General features: G+C 56.4%; 2 protein-coding genes across 5 annotated transcripts in view; both read right to left on the bottom strand.

Annotated features, from left to right (window-relative positions):
• Positions 1–14045, bottom strand: part of LOC103888610 (CEA cell adhesion molecule 6) — a 913736-nt gene that overhangs the window by 338113 nt on the left and 561578 nt on the right. The window lies entirely within an intron of this gene.
• TMEM145 (transmembrane protein 145) lies at positions 353–12219 on the bottom strand. Of its 4 annotated transcripts, none has more exons than XM_024237144.3 (15): positions 12032–12219; positions 11183–11257; positions 11001–11078; positions 10830–10916; positions 10636–10737; positions 10452–10536; positions 10270–10341; positions 10089–10157; positions 8847–8927; positions 8668–8746; positions 8445–8538; positions 7528–7700; positions 4969–5089; positions 1628–1834; positions 353–1140 (listed from the first exon to the last, which is right to left on the bottom strand). In XM_024237144.3, the coding sequence occupies exons 1-15, from the start codon at positions 12149–12151 to the stop codon at positions 892–894; spliced, it is 1692 nt and encodes a 563-aa protein (XP_024092912.3). In that variant the 5' UTR covers positions 12152–12219; the 3' UTR covers positions 353–891. The 4 variants fall into 4 exon arrangements, with proteins under 4 accessions (XP_024092912.3, XP_054396512.1, XP_024092913.1 ...); XM_054540537.1 differs by having other exon boundaries at positions 353–681; positions 10678–10737; XM_024237145.2 differs by having other exon boundaries at positions 353–681; positions 12032–12164.

The following is a 14045-nucleotide window of genomic DNA, read 5'->3' as shown; positions in this document are numbered from 1 at the left end:
ATGCGCAGCAGCGTCCTCCTGGAAGGAGAGAAAATTACATATGCGCAGTACTAAGATCGCAACCCAAACTCTGGGTGCCTGTAGTTCAGCAAAGCATGGACCACTGGAGGGCGCCTCTACCTCTGAGTGAGGAAAGGAAGGCAAAAATAAAGGAGCGGTACAAGACCCTGCTAGATGTTTGATCATCTTCAATGTTCGCACATTCTGGGGCAACATAAAGATCAGGTTATACAGGCCCCTGCCTCCAGTTCCAAATTCCCATTTCACAAATGGACACACTGAAGTCCCGAGGCTGATACAGTTCTGGCTCAGCCCCGCCGCTGAACACCATCAAGATGCAAAAGAAGCCATGTTATAGATAAAAACGAATCCTTTTTTATTTTGGCAAGAAGGGGTAAAATGTCTTTCTGCCAGGGACCCGAGGGAAGGCCCCCGGAATGGTGATAGGGGCAGACGGAGCACGGGTCCGAGGTCACAGATCCGAGGGAGGGTTTCAGGGTCGAGACCAGCATCGCAATATCCATCCCGGGGTCGCAGAGTCCTGGAGAGTCACAGGCAGGGTCCTGGCGGTCACCACGGGTGTTCCGGAGTCCAGCGGGGTCAGAGGTCTCGAAGGGGGCCAGGGGGCCGGAGGTCACGGAACAGCGGGAGCCCAGAATCCGGCGCCGCTCGGGGCAGGGGCTGAGGGAGGGGACGGGGAGAGCGGCTCCCGCGGGACCGTTTGGCACAGAGGGGAGGGGGACGGGACGCAGCGTACCCAACCTGGGCGCGCGGGGTGGGAAGGGTCGGGAAGGCCCGGGATGGCCGAGCTCTCGGGCCGGGATAAAGCAGGGGTCCGGGGCCCGGCCAGGGCCCGGTCACGGCCCATGGGGCAGGGGCGGGCAGGGGTGCTCAGACCGGGGGTGCCGTGCCCCCGGCCGTGTGCATGCTGAAGTATTCGGTGAAGCCGGTGTGCGGCGCTGCCGTCTGGGGCACGAGCGGCTGGTAGGGCGGCGTCGGGCCGTCCCAGCCCGAGTCGGCCGCCTTGGGGAACCGAGCGGGAAGTGGGGGAGAGGCTGCGCCCGGCTCGGCCATGGTCACCACGCGGCCCCTCGGGGCCACCGCCGCCGCCACCGCTGTCTCCTCCACCTGCTTCCCGGCCTGGGAGGGGGGTCAGGGTCAGAGGCCGTCCGGGACCCTCGGGGGGCAGATGCGGCCCCGAAGGCCCGTCCCCCTCCCCCGGAGAACCCTTCCACCCCAGATGTAGACGCACGTGTCAGTCAGGGAAGGACTGGGTGGCGGGGCGCCTGGGCAGCGGGGCCAGGTACTCAAAGGGCGGCGTCGGGGCGCGCGGGGTGAACTCCGGCGGCGGCCGGGGAGCTGGGGGAGAGCCGCGGAAGGCGGGCGGTGGGGGCACGGCGCAGGGAGTCTGCGGGGGTGTGCGCAACAGCGCCAGGACCCAGTCAGGCAGGGTGGGCGCGGGCGCCAGGGGACGGTCGCGGCGCGGTGTAGGGGCGAGGGGAGTGCGAAAGGCAGGGGGAGGGCTCAGGCGCCCGGGCGCTGGGGGCGGCGGCGGGGCCGGGAGCGGGGTCAGGTACTCCAGGGGCGGCGCCAGCAGCTCCTCGGGCGCTGGGGCCGCGGGGCTTACGGAGGTGGCGGGCGGGGGGATGGAGAAGAGCTCCGTGAAGTTGGGCACCGAGTCGCTGATAAACGTCACGTTCCCATAGACGTGCTGCGGGAAGGCCTTGTCAGCGGATTGGCTCCCTCCGGGTCCAGGGACTCCCGCTGATGCGATCTGCGACGTGCGCACGTGGTACGGGAAGTTCTTGTTGGCCGCTGATGGACGGGTCATGATCTGAGGCCAGGGCCAAGAGCAGGTGTGAGAGGCACTGTCAGGCCGGAGGCTGTCCCCATAAACTTGGGGTCCGAAGGATACCCTTTCAGTTGACATCCACCACACTTCCCTGAAGCCATTCACACTGTATTAGGCGCCCCCTCTGGGCTTTCCAAATGCCCTGGACCCTCACCTTTTCCCTTCAACACAACTCAGCCTGTGCTTCCTCCATCAGAGCCCTGATCACTGAGCTGTCACTGATTGGTTAGGGTCAGCGTCCTGCACTGTATGATAGCCACTGGCTGCATGTAGCTTAAATTTAATCAAAATAAAATTTAAATTTTGGTCAGTCACACTCCTCACTACACACTCACTATGCACTACCCACATTCAAGTGCTCAACAGCCACATGTGGTTAGTAGCTCCCATATTGGAAAGTGCAGGTAATAGGATATTTTCATAAATACAGAAAGTTCAATTGGACAGCAACTAATAGACTCTAAAATGTCTCGATGAGGCAGGAACCAGACTCTTCTGTTCCCTACTGAGTCCCTAGTACCTTCTAGAACCATGCCTGGCGCATATAAGCCTTCAATAAATATTGGTGGGCCGGGCGCCATGGCTCACGCCTGTAATCCCAGCACTTGGGGAGGCCGAGGAGGGCGGATCACCTGAGGTCAGGAGTTTGAGACCAGCATGGCCAACATGGTGAAACTCCATCTCTATTAAAAATACAAAAATTAGCCAGGTGTGGTGGTGTGCCTGTAATCCCAGCTACTTGGGAGGCTAAGGCAGGAGAATTGCTTGAACCCAGGAGGCAGAGGTTGCAGTGAGCCGAGATCATGCCACTGCACTCCAGCCTAGACGACAGAGCAAGATTCCATCTCGAAAAAAAATAAAATAAATAAATAAGTAAATATTGGTGGAATGTACGGATGTCTGGTACCAGTTAGTCTGATAGGCTGTGAAGGCAGGGACTGGGTGTGACTCCATCGCCATATCCCGGAAACCTAACACAGCTCCTCTAAGGTTGTGCTGAAAAAAATGAACAAGGAGCTGAAAGCAATGAGCATTGGGATACCCAGGTGGAGCTGTGCTGAGCTAACACGAGCATCCTTAGGAAGGAAGCTGGCTGAGATACAGCAGGAAGGGCGCTGTGCTTGCTGTTCTGAGCCTGCATCCCGCCTCTGGGATCTGTAGCTCACTGAGTATGGGATCTGGGGCATGTTGATTAAACTCCCTGAGCCTCACTGTGGGGAAAAGGGATTGTAGCGCCTACTTGGAAAGATGAGAGGGTGAAAATGAAAACCACTGGTGCAGAGCCCGGCACATGATGGATTCTCAGCATTTCTCCTCTTTCTGTCCCTTTCTGACTTCCTGCAGAGCTTCAGGATGGACCGGCCTGGGAAGGTGAGCGAGTCTGTACTATGTCAGGCTCTGAGGCAAAGGATGGGGACCTGTCTCCTCCCTCGGTGGCTGGGCCCACTTCCTACACAGGGTATGTTGTAGATCCCTGGAGTCAGAAGCTGGGACACTGGGTCATGCCTGTTGCCCTTTCTGGTTCCCCTTCATTTCAGAGCTTGTGGTCTGCTGCAGAAGGATAGAGTTCAAAGTATTTGCCTGCCGCCAAAGGCCACGGAGCCCTAGCAAGTCACTTCTCCTCTCTGGGCCTTAGCTTCCCCACTCTGTGTAGTGGGAACAATGTCAATTATGCACCCTCTCCTGGAGCTGCTCTGACAATTAAACAAGAGGGCAGGAGTGAATGCATATGGATGTTCCTAGAATTAAACAGACTGGTTCGACAGGTGCCCAGTGAACAATTGATGAATAAATTAATGAATATTAGAACTGTCACCAAGAATGTCAGATAGGATGTGAACCAGGGCAAAGAATAGACGTGGTGGGGGCCAGGCGCGGTGGCTCACGCCTGTAATCCCAGCACTTTGGGAGGCCGAGGCAGGCGGATCATGAGGTCAGGAGATTAAGACCATCCTGGCTGACACGGTGAAACCCTGTCTCTACTAAAAATACAAAAAATTTGCTAGGCGTGGTGGTGGGCGCCTGTAGTCCCAGCTACTAGGGAGGCTGAGGCAGGAGAATGGCATGAACTCAGGAGGCGCAGGTTGCAGTGAGCCAAGATCGCGCCTCTGCACTCCAGCCTGGGCAACAGAGCAAGACTCCGTCTCAAAAAAAAAAAAAAACAAAAACAAAAAAACTTAGCCGGGCATGGTGGCGTGCTCCTGTAGTCCCAGCTACTCCGGAGACTGAGGCAGGAGAACCTGGGAGGTGGAGCTTGTAGTGAGCCAAGATCGCGCCACTGCACTCCAGCCTAGTGACAGAGCGAGACTCCGTCTCAAAAAAAAAGATGTGGTGCTGTACGCTCCTGATGCCGACCCAGGAGCCCAAAAGCTTCACCCTGTGCCACCCCAGCTGCTTCTTCCTGAACAGTGGCCTGTGATGGCAGAATGTGGGCAGGGGCAGGGGGAGAGTGGAGAGATCAAGGCGGGTGGGGAAGGCAGTGGGGATACAGAAGAGAAATGGAAGAATCTGGGGACACAGGGTCAGGAATGGAAATGGGAAGGGAGGGCAAAGAGAGAGGATGGGGGTTGAGGAAAGAGGCCAGGACACAAAGTGGGAGACAGGAACAGAAGAAAATGGACATGGGCCCGGCGAGGTGGCCCATGCCTGTAATCCCCGCACTTTGGGAGGCTGAGACAGGTGGATCACCTGAGGTCAGGAGTTCGAGACCAGCCTGACCAACATGGTGAAACCCCGTCTCTACTAAAAATACAAAAAATTAGCGGCATATGGTGGTGGGCACCTGTAATCCCAGCTACTCGGGAGGCTGAGGCAGAAGAATCACTTGAACCCGGGAGGCGGAGGTTGCAGGGAGCCGAGATCAAGCCATTGCACTCCAGCCTGGGAGACAGAGTGAGACTCTGTCTCAAAAAAAAAAAAAAGAAGAAAATGGACTCTGAGGAGCACAGTAGAGGAGCCTGCAGGAACCAAGCAGGCTCTCAATAAAGGGAGAATGACTAAAAGGAAAATGGATCAAGACCTCGGAACAGGAGGTCCAGCAGATCAGGTATAGGAGCCTCATGCATCTTCTGCCCTCGGGTCCTCCCCTCTACCCCCCCACAGATGCCCATCCTCACCAGGAACACGCCATGGGCGTACAAGTGGATCCCCAGCTGGATGCCATTGACAATCTTCTCCCGGGCCCACTTGGGGATGCCGAAATTGGCAATCAGGGCCATGACAGGAACCGCAAAGAACCTGAAGGGGAAGTATTGGGTCAGCAGAGACACTGCTCCTGTCCTCCACCCCACCCTATAGCCCCACCTCGCCTGCCATGTACACACACAGACCCCAGGCAGGTCCCAAACTGGAGGGAAGCCAGTGTGACTTTCAGAAGCCAGAGACTGAAATGGGGCAGGACTGGACTGGGAAATTCTGAGGGGCAAGAACAAGGTTCAATTTAACTCAGTTCCACACCACCCCAAATCCTGGCATCTGATAAGAAATCAATAGATAGGCCAGGCACGGTGGCTCATGCCTATAATCCCAGCACTTTGGGATGCCAAGGCAGGCAGATCACCTGAGGTTAGGAGTTCAAGACCAGCCTGACCAACATGGCGAAACCCCCGTCTCTACTAAAAATACAAAATTAGCTGGGTGTGGTGGCATGCACCTGTAATCCCAGCTATTTGGGAGGCTGAAGCAGGGGAATCACTTGAACCCGGGAGGCGGAGGCTGCAGTGAGTGGAGATTGTACCACTGCACTCCAGCCTGGGCAACAAGAGCGAAATTCCATCTCAAAAAAAAAAAAAAAGAAATCAGGCCGGGCACAGTGGCTCATGCCTGTAATCCCAGCACTTTGGGAGGCCAAGGCAGGTGGATCTCCTGAGGTCAGGAGTTCCAGACCAGCCTGGCCAATATGGTGGAAACCACATCTCTACTAAAAATACATAAATTAGCTGGGCGTGGTGGCACGCGCCTGTAGTCCCAGCTACTCGGGAGGCTGAGGCAGAAGAATCACTTGAACTCAGGAGGCGGAGGTTGCAGTGAGCTGAGATGGTGCCACTGCACTCCAGCCTGGGTGACACAGAAAGACTCCGTCTCAAAAAAAAAAAAAAAATAGATATTTGATGAATGAATGAACACATGATAATAAGTAAGGACTTATTGCATGCCAGGCCTGTTTCTAAGCATTTGACGTATATAAACTCATTTAACTCTCACAGTGACTCTATGAGGCAGATAAAATTTCCATCCCCATTAAAAGGTGAGGAAACTGAGGCAGAGAGCAGTTAATGGGCTTGTCTGAGGTCACATCATCTATAAGCGTTAGAGCTGAGATCTGAACCCGGACAGTCTGGCTCAGAATCTGCCAACCTTATTGCTGTGTTACGGTGAATGATAATAATTACAACAGTTTTGGGTGTTTTTTTGTTTTGTTTGTTGTTGTCGTTGTTTGTTTGTTTTTGAGATGAGTCTCACTCTGTTGCCCAGGCTAGAGTACAGGGGCACGATCTCAACTTACTGCAACCTCGGTCTCCCAGGTTCAAGCTATTCTCCTGCTTCAGCTTCCCAAGTTAACTGGCAGTACAGGTGCGCACCACCATGCCTGGCTAATTTTTTCGTATTTTTTGTATTTTTAGTAAAGACGGGGTTTTACCATGTTGGCCAGGCTGGTCTTGAACTCCTGACCTCAAATGATCCACCCACCTTGGCCTCCCAAAGTGCTGGGAGTACAGGCATGAGCCACCGCACCCAGCCTACAATAGTTTTTTACCGAACATTTACTATGTGCCAGACACCCGGCCCTCATATAGTGGGCTATGCTTGCTCAAGATATCCCTTTGAGGAGATCCTGTCTTTTTTTTTTTTTTTTTTTTGAAGATGGAGTCTTGCTCTGTTGCCCAGGTTGGAATGCAATGACGTGATCTCGGCTCACTGCAACCTCTACCTCCCGGGTTCAAGCAATTCTCCTGCCTCAGCCTCCTGAGTAGCTGGGATTACAGGTGCCCACCAGCATGCCCGGCTAATTTTTTTATTTTTTGGTAGAGATGGGGTTTCACCATGTTGATCAGGCTGGTCTCGAACTCCTGACCTCAGGTGATCCACCCACCTTGGCCTCCCAAAGTGCTGGGATTACAGGTGTGAGCCACCACGCCTGGCCTGAGGAGATCCTGTTTTTTTTTGTTTGTTTGTTTTGTTTTTTTCTGAGACGGAGTCTTGCTCTGTGGCCCAGGCTGGAGTGCAGTGGTGCGATCTTGGCTCACTGCAAGCTCCGCCTCCTGGGTTCACACCATTCTCCTGCCTCAGCCTCCCCAGCAGCTGGGACTACAGGTGCACGCTGCCATGGCCGGCTAATTTTTTTGTATTTTTAGTAGAGACAGGGTTTCACCGTGTTAGCCAGGATGGTCTCAATCTCCTGACCTTGTGATCCACCCACCTCCGACTCCCAAAGTGTTGGGATTACAGGTGTGAGCCACCACGCCTGGCAAGATCCTGTTGTTTTATGGGTAAACCTGATGCACTTCTCGTGAAAGTAATTTTTCACAAAGCGAGTTAAGTGGCAGATTCTGGGCGACAGCTGCCTGAGTGAAAAGCCCATCTTCCTCACTATGGAGGGTCTGAGATGGGGGGCAACCACTTCTGGGAAGCCCCAAGAGGGAGGCAGGGACAGGCTGGGGCCCACCAATTCTCACCAGAGGGTATAGGCAGCAAAGAAGGGCACATAAAAAGGCTGCTTCTCGGGAAAGTGTCGCAGTGAGACAAGCACAGCATAGCAGAACCACACGTAGGCCGCCACCTGCAGTCCAATGAGCCCGTAGCCGGCCGGCGACTCATATGTGTACAGTACCTGGCCTGGGTCAAAGAACTAGACCCGCAGGAGAGGGTCCATCACAGCCTGGCCTCCTCCCCTCTATTAGGGTCCCCGGACCCCACCCCTGGGCACTTGGGAACAGAGGTACTCGGTCAGAACACAAGCAACAGGAGAGCCAGGCACGGAGACAGAAGCATATTGAGGTAGAGAGAGAGGGTGAAAAAGACAGAAAGAGAATAAATCAGTTACTGTGTGCTCAACACAGGGCTAAACACCTCCCATGTGTGAGTTTTTCCATCAGCATCTACTCAATGCGGTAGGTCTTATTACTGCTCCATTTCACAGAAGAGGAAACTAAGGTTAAGAGGGAAGCCCTTTGGCCAAAGCCATACAGATGACAGAAAGCCTTAGAGGGGCTCCATGGGGTAGGTAAGATCCTCCCAATTTTCCAAGAAGAAAATGGGCCCAGAGATGGGGGTCGTCACCCAAGGTCAGGCAGCTAGGAAGTGGGAGAGCTGGTGTGGAATCCAGGTCTGTGTGACTCCTGAACTCTTAGTCACGATATTAAGCACAAATGTGACAGACAGTGAGAGACAGAGGGAGGAGAAAGAAAGCTGCTGCGGGATGGTGAAGAGAGGAGGAATCACTTAGACAGATGGGAAAGCAGAAAATCGAAGAGTGGGAGAGAGAGCGAGCCAGCAGGAGCACGATGTGGGCAAGGGCGAGCAGACAGGTCAACGGGGAGGCGGCGCCAAAAGCAGGGGAAGGTGGGGCCGGCCAGGGGCCAGTGGGACTCACTTCCGCCTCGTAGATGAGCAGCACCACATGGGTGAGCGTGTACAGGGTCATGTAGACAGACAACTTCACGGAGCCCGCGTGGCTGATGCGGCCCCTGGCGGCAGGCCATGAGGGGAGACAGCAGGGTGGGGGCTGTCAGGGAGGAGGATGCGCCCAGCCCCCCAACCCTGCCCCTGCCCTGCCCCCCCACCAGCCACCCCACAAGCACGCCCTGCCCGGGCACCGTGTCACCGTGAATCCCTTCCCCAGGAGGATGAGCATCAGCAGGAAGATGAGGAAGCTGGAGGAGAAGAGCAGCTTGGCTGGGAGAAGGGAGGAGGGGGCGGCTCAGAGCCAGGCTCAGACCCGATGCCCAACCTGAGCCCTGGGCTCCACCCTCTCCCCACCCGGCTTCATTCTCACCCAAGATCTTCACACTCTCGTTGCCAATGCCATCGGTGGCATATTGACCCCAGTAGATGCAGAAAAACAGGAGGCTCAGGACTGGGGGGCAGATGGGCAGAGAAGAAAGGATAGAAAGCAGCTCTGGGGCATCACTGTCCTCTAGCACTACCATCCAGGCGGTCTGAACGCCGCCTCCTCCCTCAGGACTCCAGACCTTCTACCCCAACTCACCTGCTGGGAGAAACTGTAGTCCAGCCCCCAACCCTGCTCCCCAAGGACCCAGGGGTCCAGACCCCCACTCCCTACCCCCTCAGACCCAGGGGTCCAGGCCCTCACCCCCTCCCCCCTCAGACCCAGGGGTCCAGGCCCCCACCCCCTCCTCCCTCAGACCCAGGGGCTCAGGCCCCCACCCCCTCCTCACTCAGACCCAGGGGCTCAGGCCCCCACCCCCTCCTCACTCAGACCCAGGAGTCCACGCCCCCACCCCCTCCTCACTCAGACCCAGGAGTCCACGCCCCCAGCCCCTCCTCCTCCAGGACCCAGGGGTCCAGACTCCCAGCTCCTCCTCCCTCAGACCCAGGAGTCCAGGCTCCCAGCTCCTCCTCCCCCAGACTCAGGAGTTCAGGCCTTTATTGTTTTGTTTTGTTTTGTTTTGTTTTGTTTTTTGAGACAGAGTCTCTCTCTGTCACCCAGGTTGGAATGCAGTGGCGTGATCTCGGCTTACTGCAATCTCCACCTCCCGGGTTCAAGCAATTCTGCCTCAGCCTCCTGAGTAGCTGGGATTACAGGCATACGCCACCATGTCCAGCTAATTTTTGTATTTTTAGTGGAGACAGGGTTTCACCATATTGGTCAGGCTGGTCTCGAACTCCTGGCCTCGTGATCCGCCCACCTTGGCCTCCCCAAGTGCCAGGATTACAGGTGTGAGCCACCGCGCCCGGCCGAGTTCAGGCCTTTATACTCCCTCAAGGACCCAGGGGTGTCAGGTCCCACCCCCTCCTCCCCCAGGAACCAGGGGTCCAGGTCCCCAGCCCATCCTCCCCCAGGAACTAGGGCTCCAGGCCCCCAGCCCCTTCTCCCCCAGGACCCAGGAGTCCAAGTCCCCAGGCTCTTCTCCCTTGGACCCAGGAGTCCAGGCCCCCAGCCCCTCCTCCCCCAGGACCCAGGAATCCAGGCCCCCAGGCATTCCTCTTAGGCCCAGGTGTCTGGCCCCAAGTGCCTTCTCTTTCAGAACCCAAAAGTTGGGACACGGAACCTCACCCTCTACTCCTGCTGCGGCCATGAACATTTTATAAGTTGTGTGGAGCAACTGACGACCTTTCAGCAAATCTAGGAAGCAAGGTAGGGAAAGACTGTCCACAGGCAGAAAGGGAGAGCAGCTCACCTCCCCCAACCCTGCTCCCTCCTATCTCTTCCCCCACACCCCATGTGCCAGACTCACATCCAAAGTAACAAGAGAGGAAGAAGATGAGGATGAAGATGAGAAGGAAGGTCACATCTGTCTCCAGGATCCCTGCCGATTTAGTAGGAGGAGTAAGGTTCATTCAGGTGGATGTCCCCTCTGTGGGCATCCAGCTCTGGTGTCCCACAGAGAGCCTGGTTTCTGGGTCCCCACGTGCTCACCAAACTCATCAGCGGAGAAGTGTCGTGTCCAGAAGGACTTGCCATTGGTGAGGACCATCTCATACTCCAGCTGCAATCCATCACCCTGTGGGGGGTAGGGAGGCCTAAGGGGGGCCCTGGGCAAGTTGGGGGTTGGCAGGAAGGCAAAGAGAAGGTGGTCCAGGTGGCCACCCCAGCCCCTTACCCCACACTTGCTGAGCGCAATATACCACCACCGTTCACGCACTGAGCGGAAGCTGCGGCCACTGGAGCAGCTCAGGTAGCGGGTTCCCTCCTCTGATACCACCTGGGGACAAACCAGAAGGCTGAAGCCTGTCCTTGATGCCCCGAAGTCCTCATCCTTCAGCACCTGCCCACTCCCCCAGGCTGAGCCTGCACCTGACAGCCGGACCAGGCATATTGGGTGGTGAGGTTGATGACCTGGTTGTTCTCCGGCCGGATCACTGACTCCTTGGCCAGGCAGTCCTGGGGAAGGCAGGGACAGGGTCACCCCCCCGGCCAGCAACGACCTTCTCCCCTCTCCCCCTATGCCCTCTTCACAGCCCTCACCTTGTCCCCTGCCTTGTACACGGCTGGCCACTGGGATGGATCGTCAAAATAGAGGAGGATGTTCTGACAGCACTTGGCCTGCAGACCAGAGATGTTGGGGACCGGGAGCTGGGGCAGCCTGTGCCTTTGGAGGCCAAGGGAAGTACCCAGCCTCAGCATGGCGAGTGTCGGGGGAGACTCACCTCAGGGTAGCGGAAACGGAAGTCCAGTCGGCCGTAATCCGAGAGGAAACAAAATCTTGTCAGGAACACCCAGTCCTGAAAAGGGGGCCCAGTCTGACCCTCCGCTGAGTCCTTCAAGAACTCTTTACTCTTCATAGACCCCCAACTTTTCTTCCCTACCCCCCAGGTACCTGGCTTCCCAAGTACTAGAAGGGAACCAGGTCACCTCCAAACTCCTTTCCTGATCCCGTCACTGTGGGTCCAGGATTCCTGCCGCCCTGATTTTCTCCCTCCATTGCCCCCCAGGTTTCCTCCCCTCCATTCAAACACTCCTCCCTGCATTTCCCGGGATCCCCCAGAAAGACCTTAGGGGCCAGATGCTCATCCTGGCCACCTCGTGTCCTGGCCAATATCTAACCCCGTTCCCCCAATATCCACACTCCCCTGCACCCCACCCCGTGCTCCCAAAGACCATCCCGCGCGGGGGAATCTTCTAAACGGCCCCCTCCCGGTCCTGAGCGGGAGTGTGGCGGTGAGCTCGGGGCTCTCTGCTGAGTGAAAAGTGCTGTCCTTTCAGCACCACCTCTGCACCACCCCCCTTCCCAAACTCTGACTCTCCCAACCCGCTCCCCCTCCCCGCTCAGCTCTGACCTCAACGTCCCTCCTACAACCCCCAGGTCTGGCCGCGACCCTACGGCTCCCCTTAGCCTCGACTCTGGCCCAGTCCCCCATCGCCCTCGGCCCCATTCCCCCGAGGCTCCCGGAGTCCGCCAGGAGGGGTGGCAGGGGGCGGGGCGGTACCCGCTCCCCTCGCCTCCCTTGCGTCCCCCGGGGGCCGGCGGGCGGCAGAGGAGGGCTCGGCATGCTCACCTCCTTGGAACTGAGGTTGCCCCGCACGTACTTGGCCCGGGCGCGGGGGGGCAGTGACAGCAGCAGGAGCAGCAGCGGCGGCAGCAGGCGGCGCAGCGCGGGCGCGCGCGGGGGCTCCATTCCGCCCGCTCCGGCCCCGGCTCCGCTCCGGCTCCCGCACTGGCCGGGCGACGGAGGCGAGAGCGCGCGGGCCGGCCAGCGCGCGCCCCCGATTAAAGGGGCCGCCGGGCACCGCGCTCCCCGCCCCCTCCTCCAAGAGGGCCCAACCTGACTCCTGTCTTCTCCGCGTAGGAGGGGAACGTTCATCCTCTGTCACCCCGCCCCAGCCCTCCCCTCCTGGAGTCCCGTAGATACCTATGGTTTCCTGTGTCCTAAACTGAACTCACGTCTTCCAAAGCCATTCCTCCTCCAGACTGCCTTCTCCGGATCCCCAGACCCATGCTCTGTCCTGGCCTCCCCTCAATGTAGTCCCCAAACTAATTTTTTTTTTTTTTTTTTTTTGAGACAGTCTTGCTCTGTCACCCAGGCTGGAGTGCAGTGGCGCGACCTCGGCTCACTGCAACCTCCACCTCCCAGGTTCACGCGATTCTCCTGCCTCAGCCTCCTGAGTAGCGGGGATTACAGGCGCCCACCATCACGCCCGGCTGATTTTTTTGTATTTTTAGTAGAGACAGGGTTTCACCATGTTGGCCAGGCTGGTTTCGAACTCCTAACCTAAAGTTATCTGCTCACCTCGGCCTTCCAGAGTGCTAGGATTACAGGCGTGAGCCACCACACCTGGCCAACAAGTCTTTGATTGCCCATCACCACCTCTATTGCAGCTATCCCCAGCTGTGTCCATCCTGGAGTTGCCAGCGTTCTAGATCTGATGCACCCTGCGAAGTGCCCACGGAGGCACAGAGAGGGCAAGCCACTTGTTACACCACATGGTGGTGGTGGAGTCTTCAGTATAACCACTGTACCCCTCTGCCTGACCATGACCTGTCACTGCTTACCACGCTGTGAAGCTGGGTTGCTGTGAGAGACAGAGGTGGTAGTGTGAGATAGCCAAAAGCATGTTTCAGATCCAAGTTGAAATAACTTGCTTGGGTTCATTCAAATCCCAGCCTGACCCCTACTTTGTCACTTGTCCACCATAAGACCTGGGCCAAGTCATTCAGCCCTATGATCTCCTAGCCCAGTCCCCTCTATGCGGATATCAACCCTATAGTTTCCCAGTGGACAACAGCAAGCCCTAGGAAGGCTTTTCAGAGTACAGGCCACACCCTTCACCTTGATTTTCCTGATCAGACTCCAACAAACATTTCTAGCTTCATCCTTCTCCACTGCAGAAAACTGGGGGCTGCTCAAAATACCATTTTTTACAAATTTTCTAAGCCAAGGGGCCAAGCTGGAAATATAAGTGAAACATTTTTAATGGAAAGCGTGGATCCCACAAAGAGGGGGCCTCTGCTACTTGGCCAGTTGTTGCCAGGAAGGATTGTAGTTCTGCTGCCAGATCCTTTTTTATTTTTTCTTTCTTTCTGAAAGAAGCCAGAAATGCAATTTAAAAAAAAAAAAAAAAAGCAAACTGCCTGGTTTGTAACAGTAGGCAATTGATTCCAACATTTAAAACATATCGTGGGTGAAATTTAAAAAAGCCTGTGGGCCAGATTCAGCCCTGATCTGTCACTCCTGCCCTGAGCCTGCACATACACTGTTCCCTGTGTTCACAGACCAGGAGGCCTCAAGGGCAGGCCCAGATGTGGCTTACTCTAGGTCCCAGCGTGGCCTAGGGATTTGCTGAGTGAAAATGGCCCTGTATCTGCTATGCAGCCTCCTCCAGGACTTGCATATGCTGTTCCCCTTGCCTGAAATGTTCTTTTCCTCAAGTACCAAGTTTTCACCAACCTTGAAAAATACAGGGTTGGCAGGGCACGGTGGCTCATGCCTGTAATTGCAGCTCTTTGGGAGGCCAAGGCAGGAGGATCACTTGAGACCAGGAGTTCAAGACCAGCCTGGCCAACATGGCGAA

Source organism: Pongo abelii, chromosome 20 (genome assembly GCF_028885655.2).
Source record: "Pongo abelii isolate AG06213 chromosome 20, NHGRI_mPonAbe1-v2.0_pri, whole genome shotgun sequence".
Taxonomy (NCBI): domain Eukaryota; kingdom Metazoa; phylum Chordata; class Mammalia; order Primates; family Hominidae; genus Pongo; species Pongo abelii.
The sequence above is the reverse complement of the archived record's forward strand: the minus strand, read 5'-3'. Positions and strand labels throughout refer to the sequence as shown.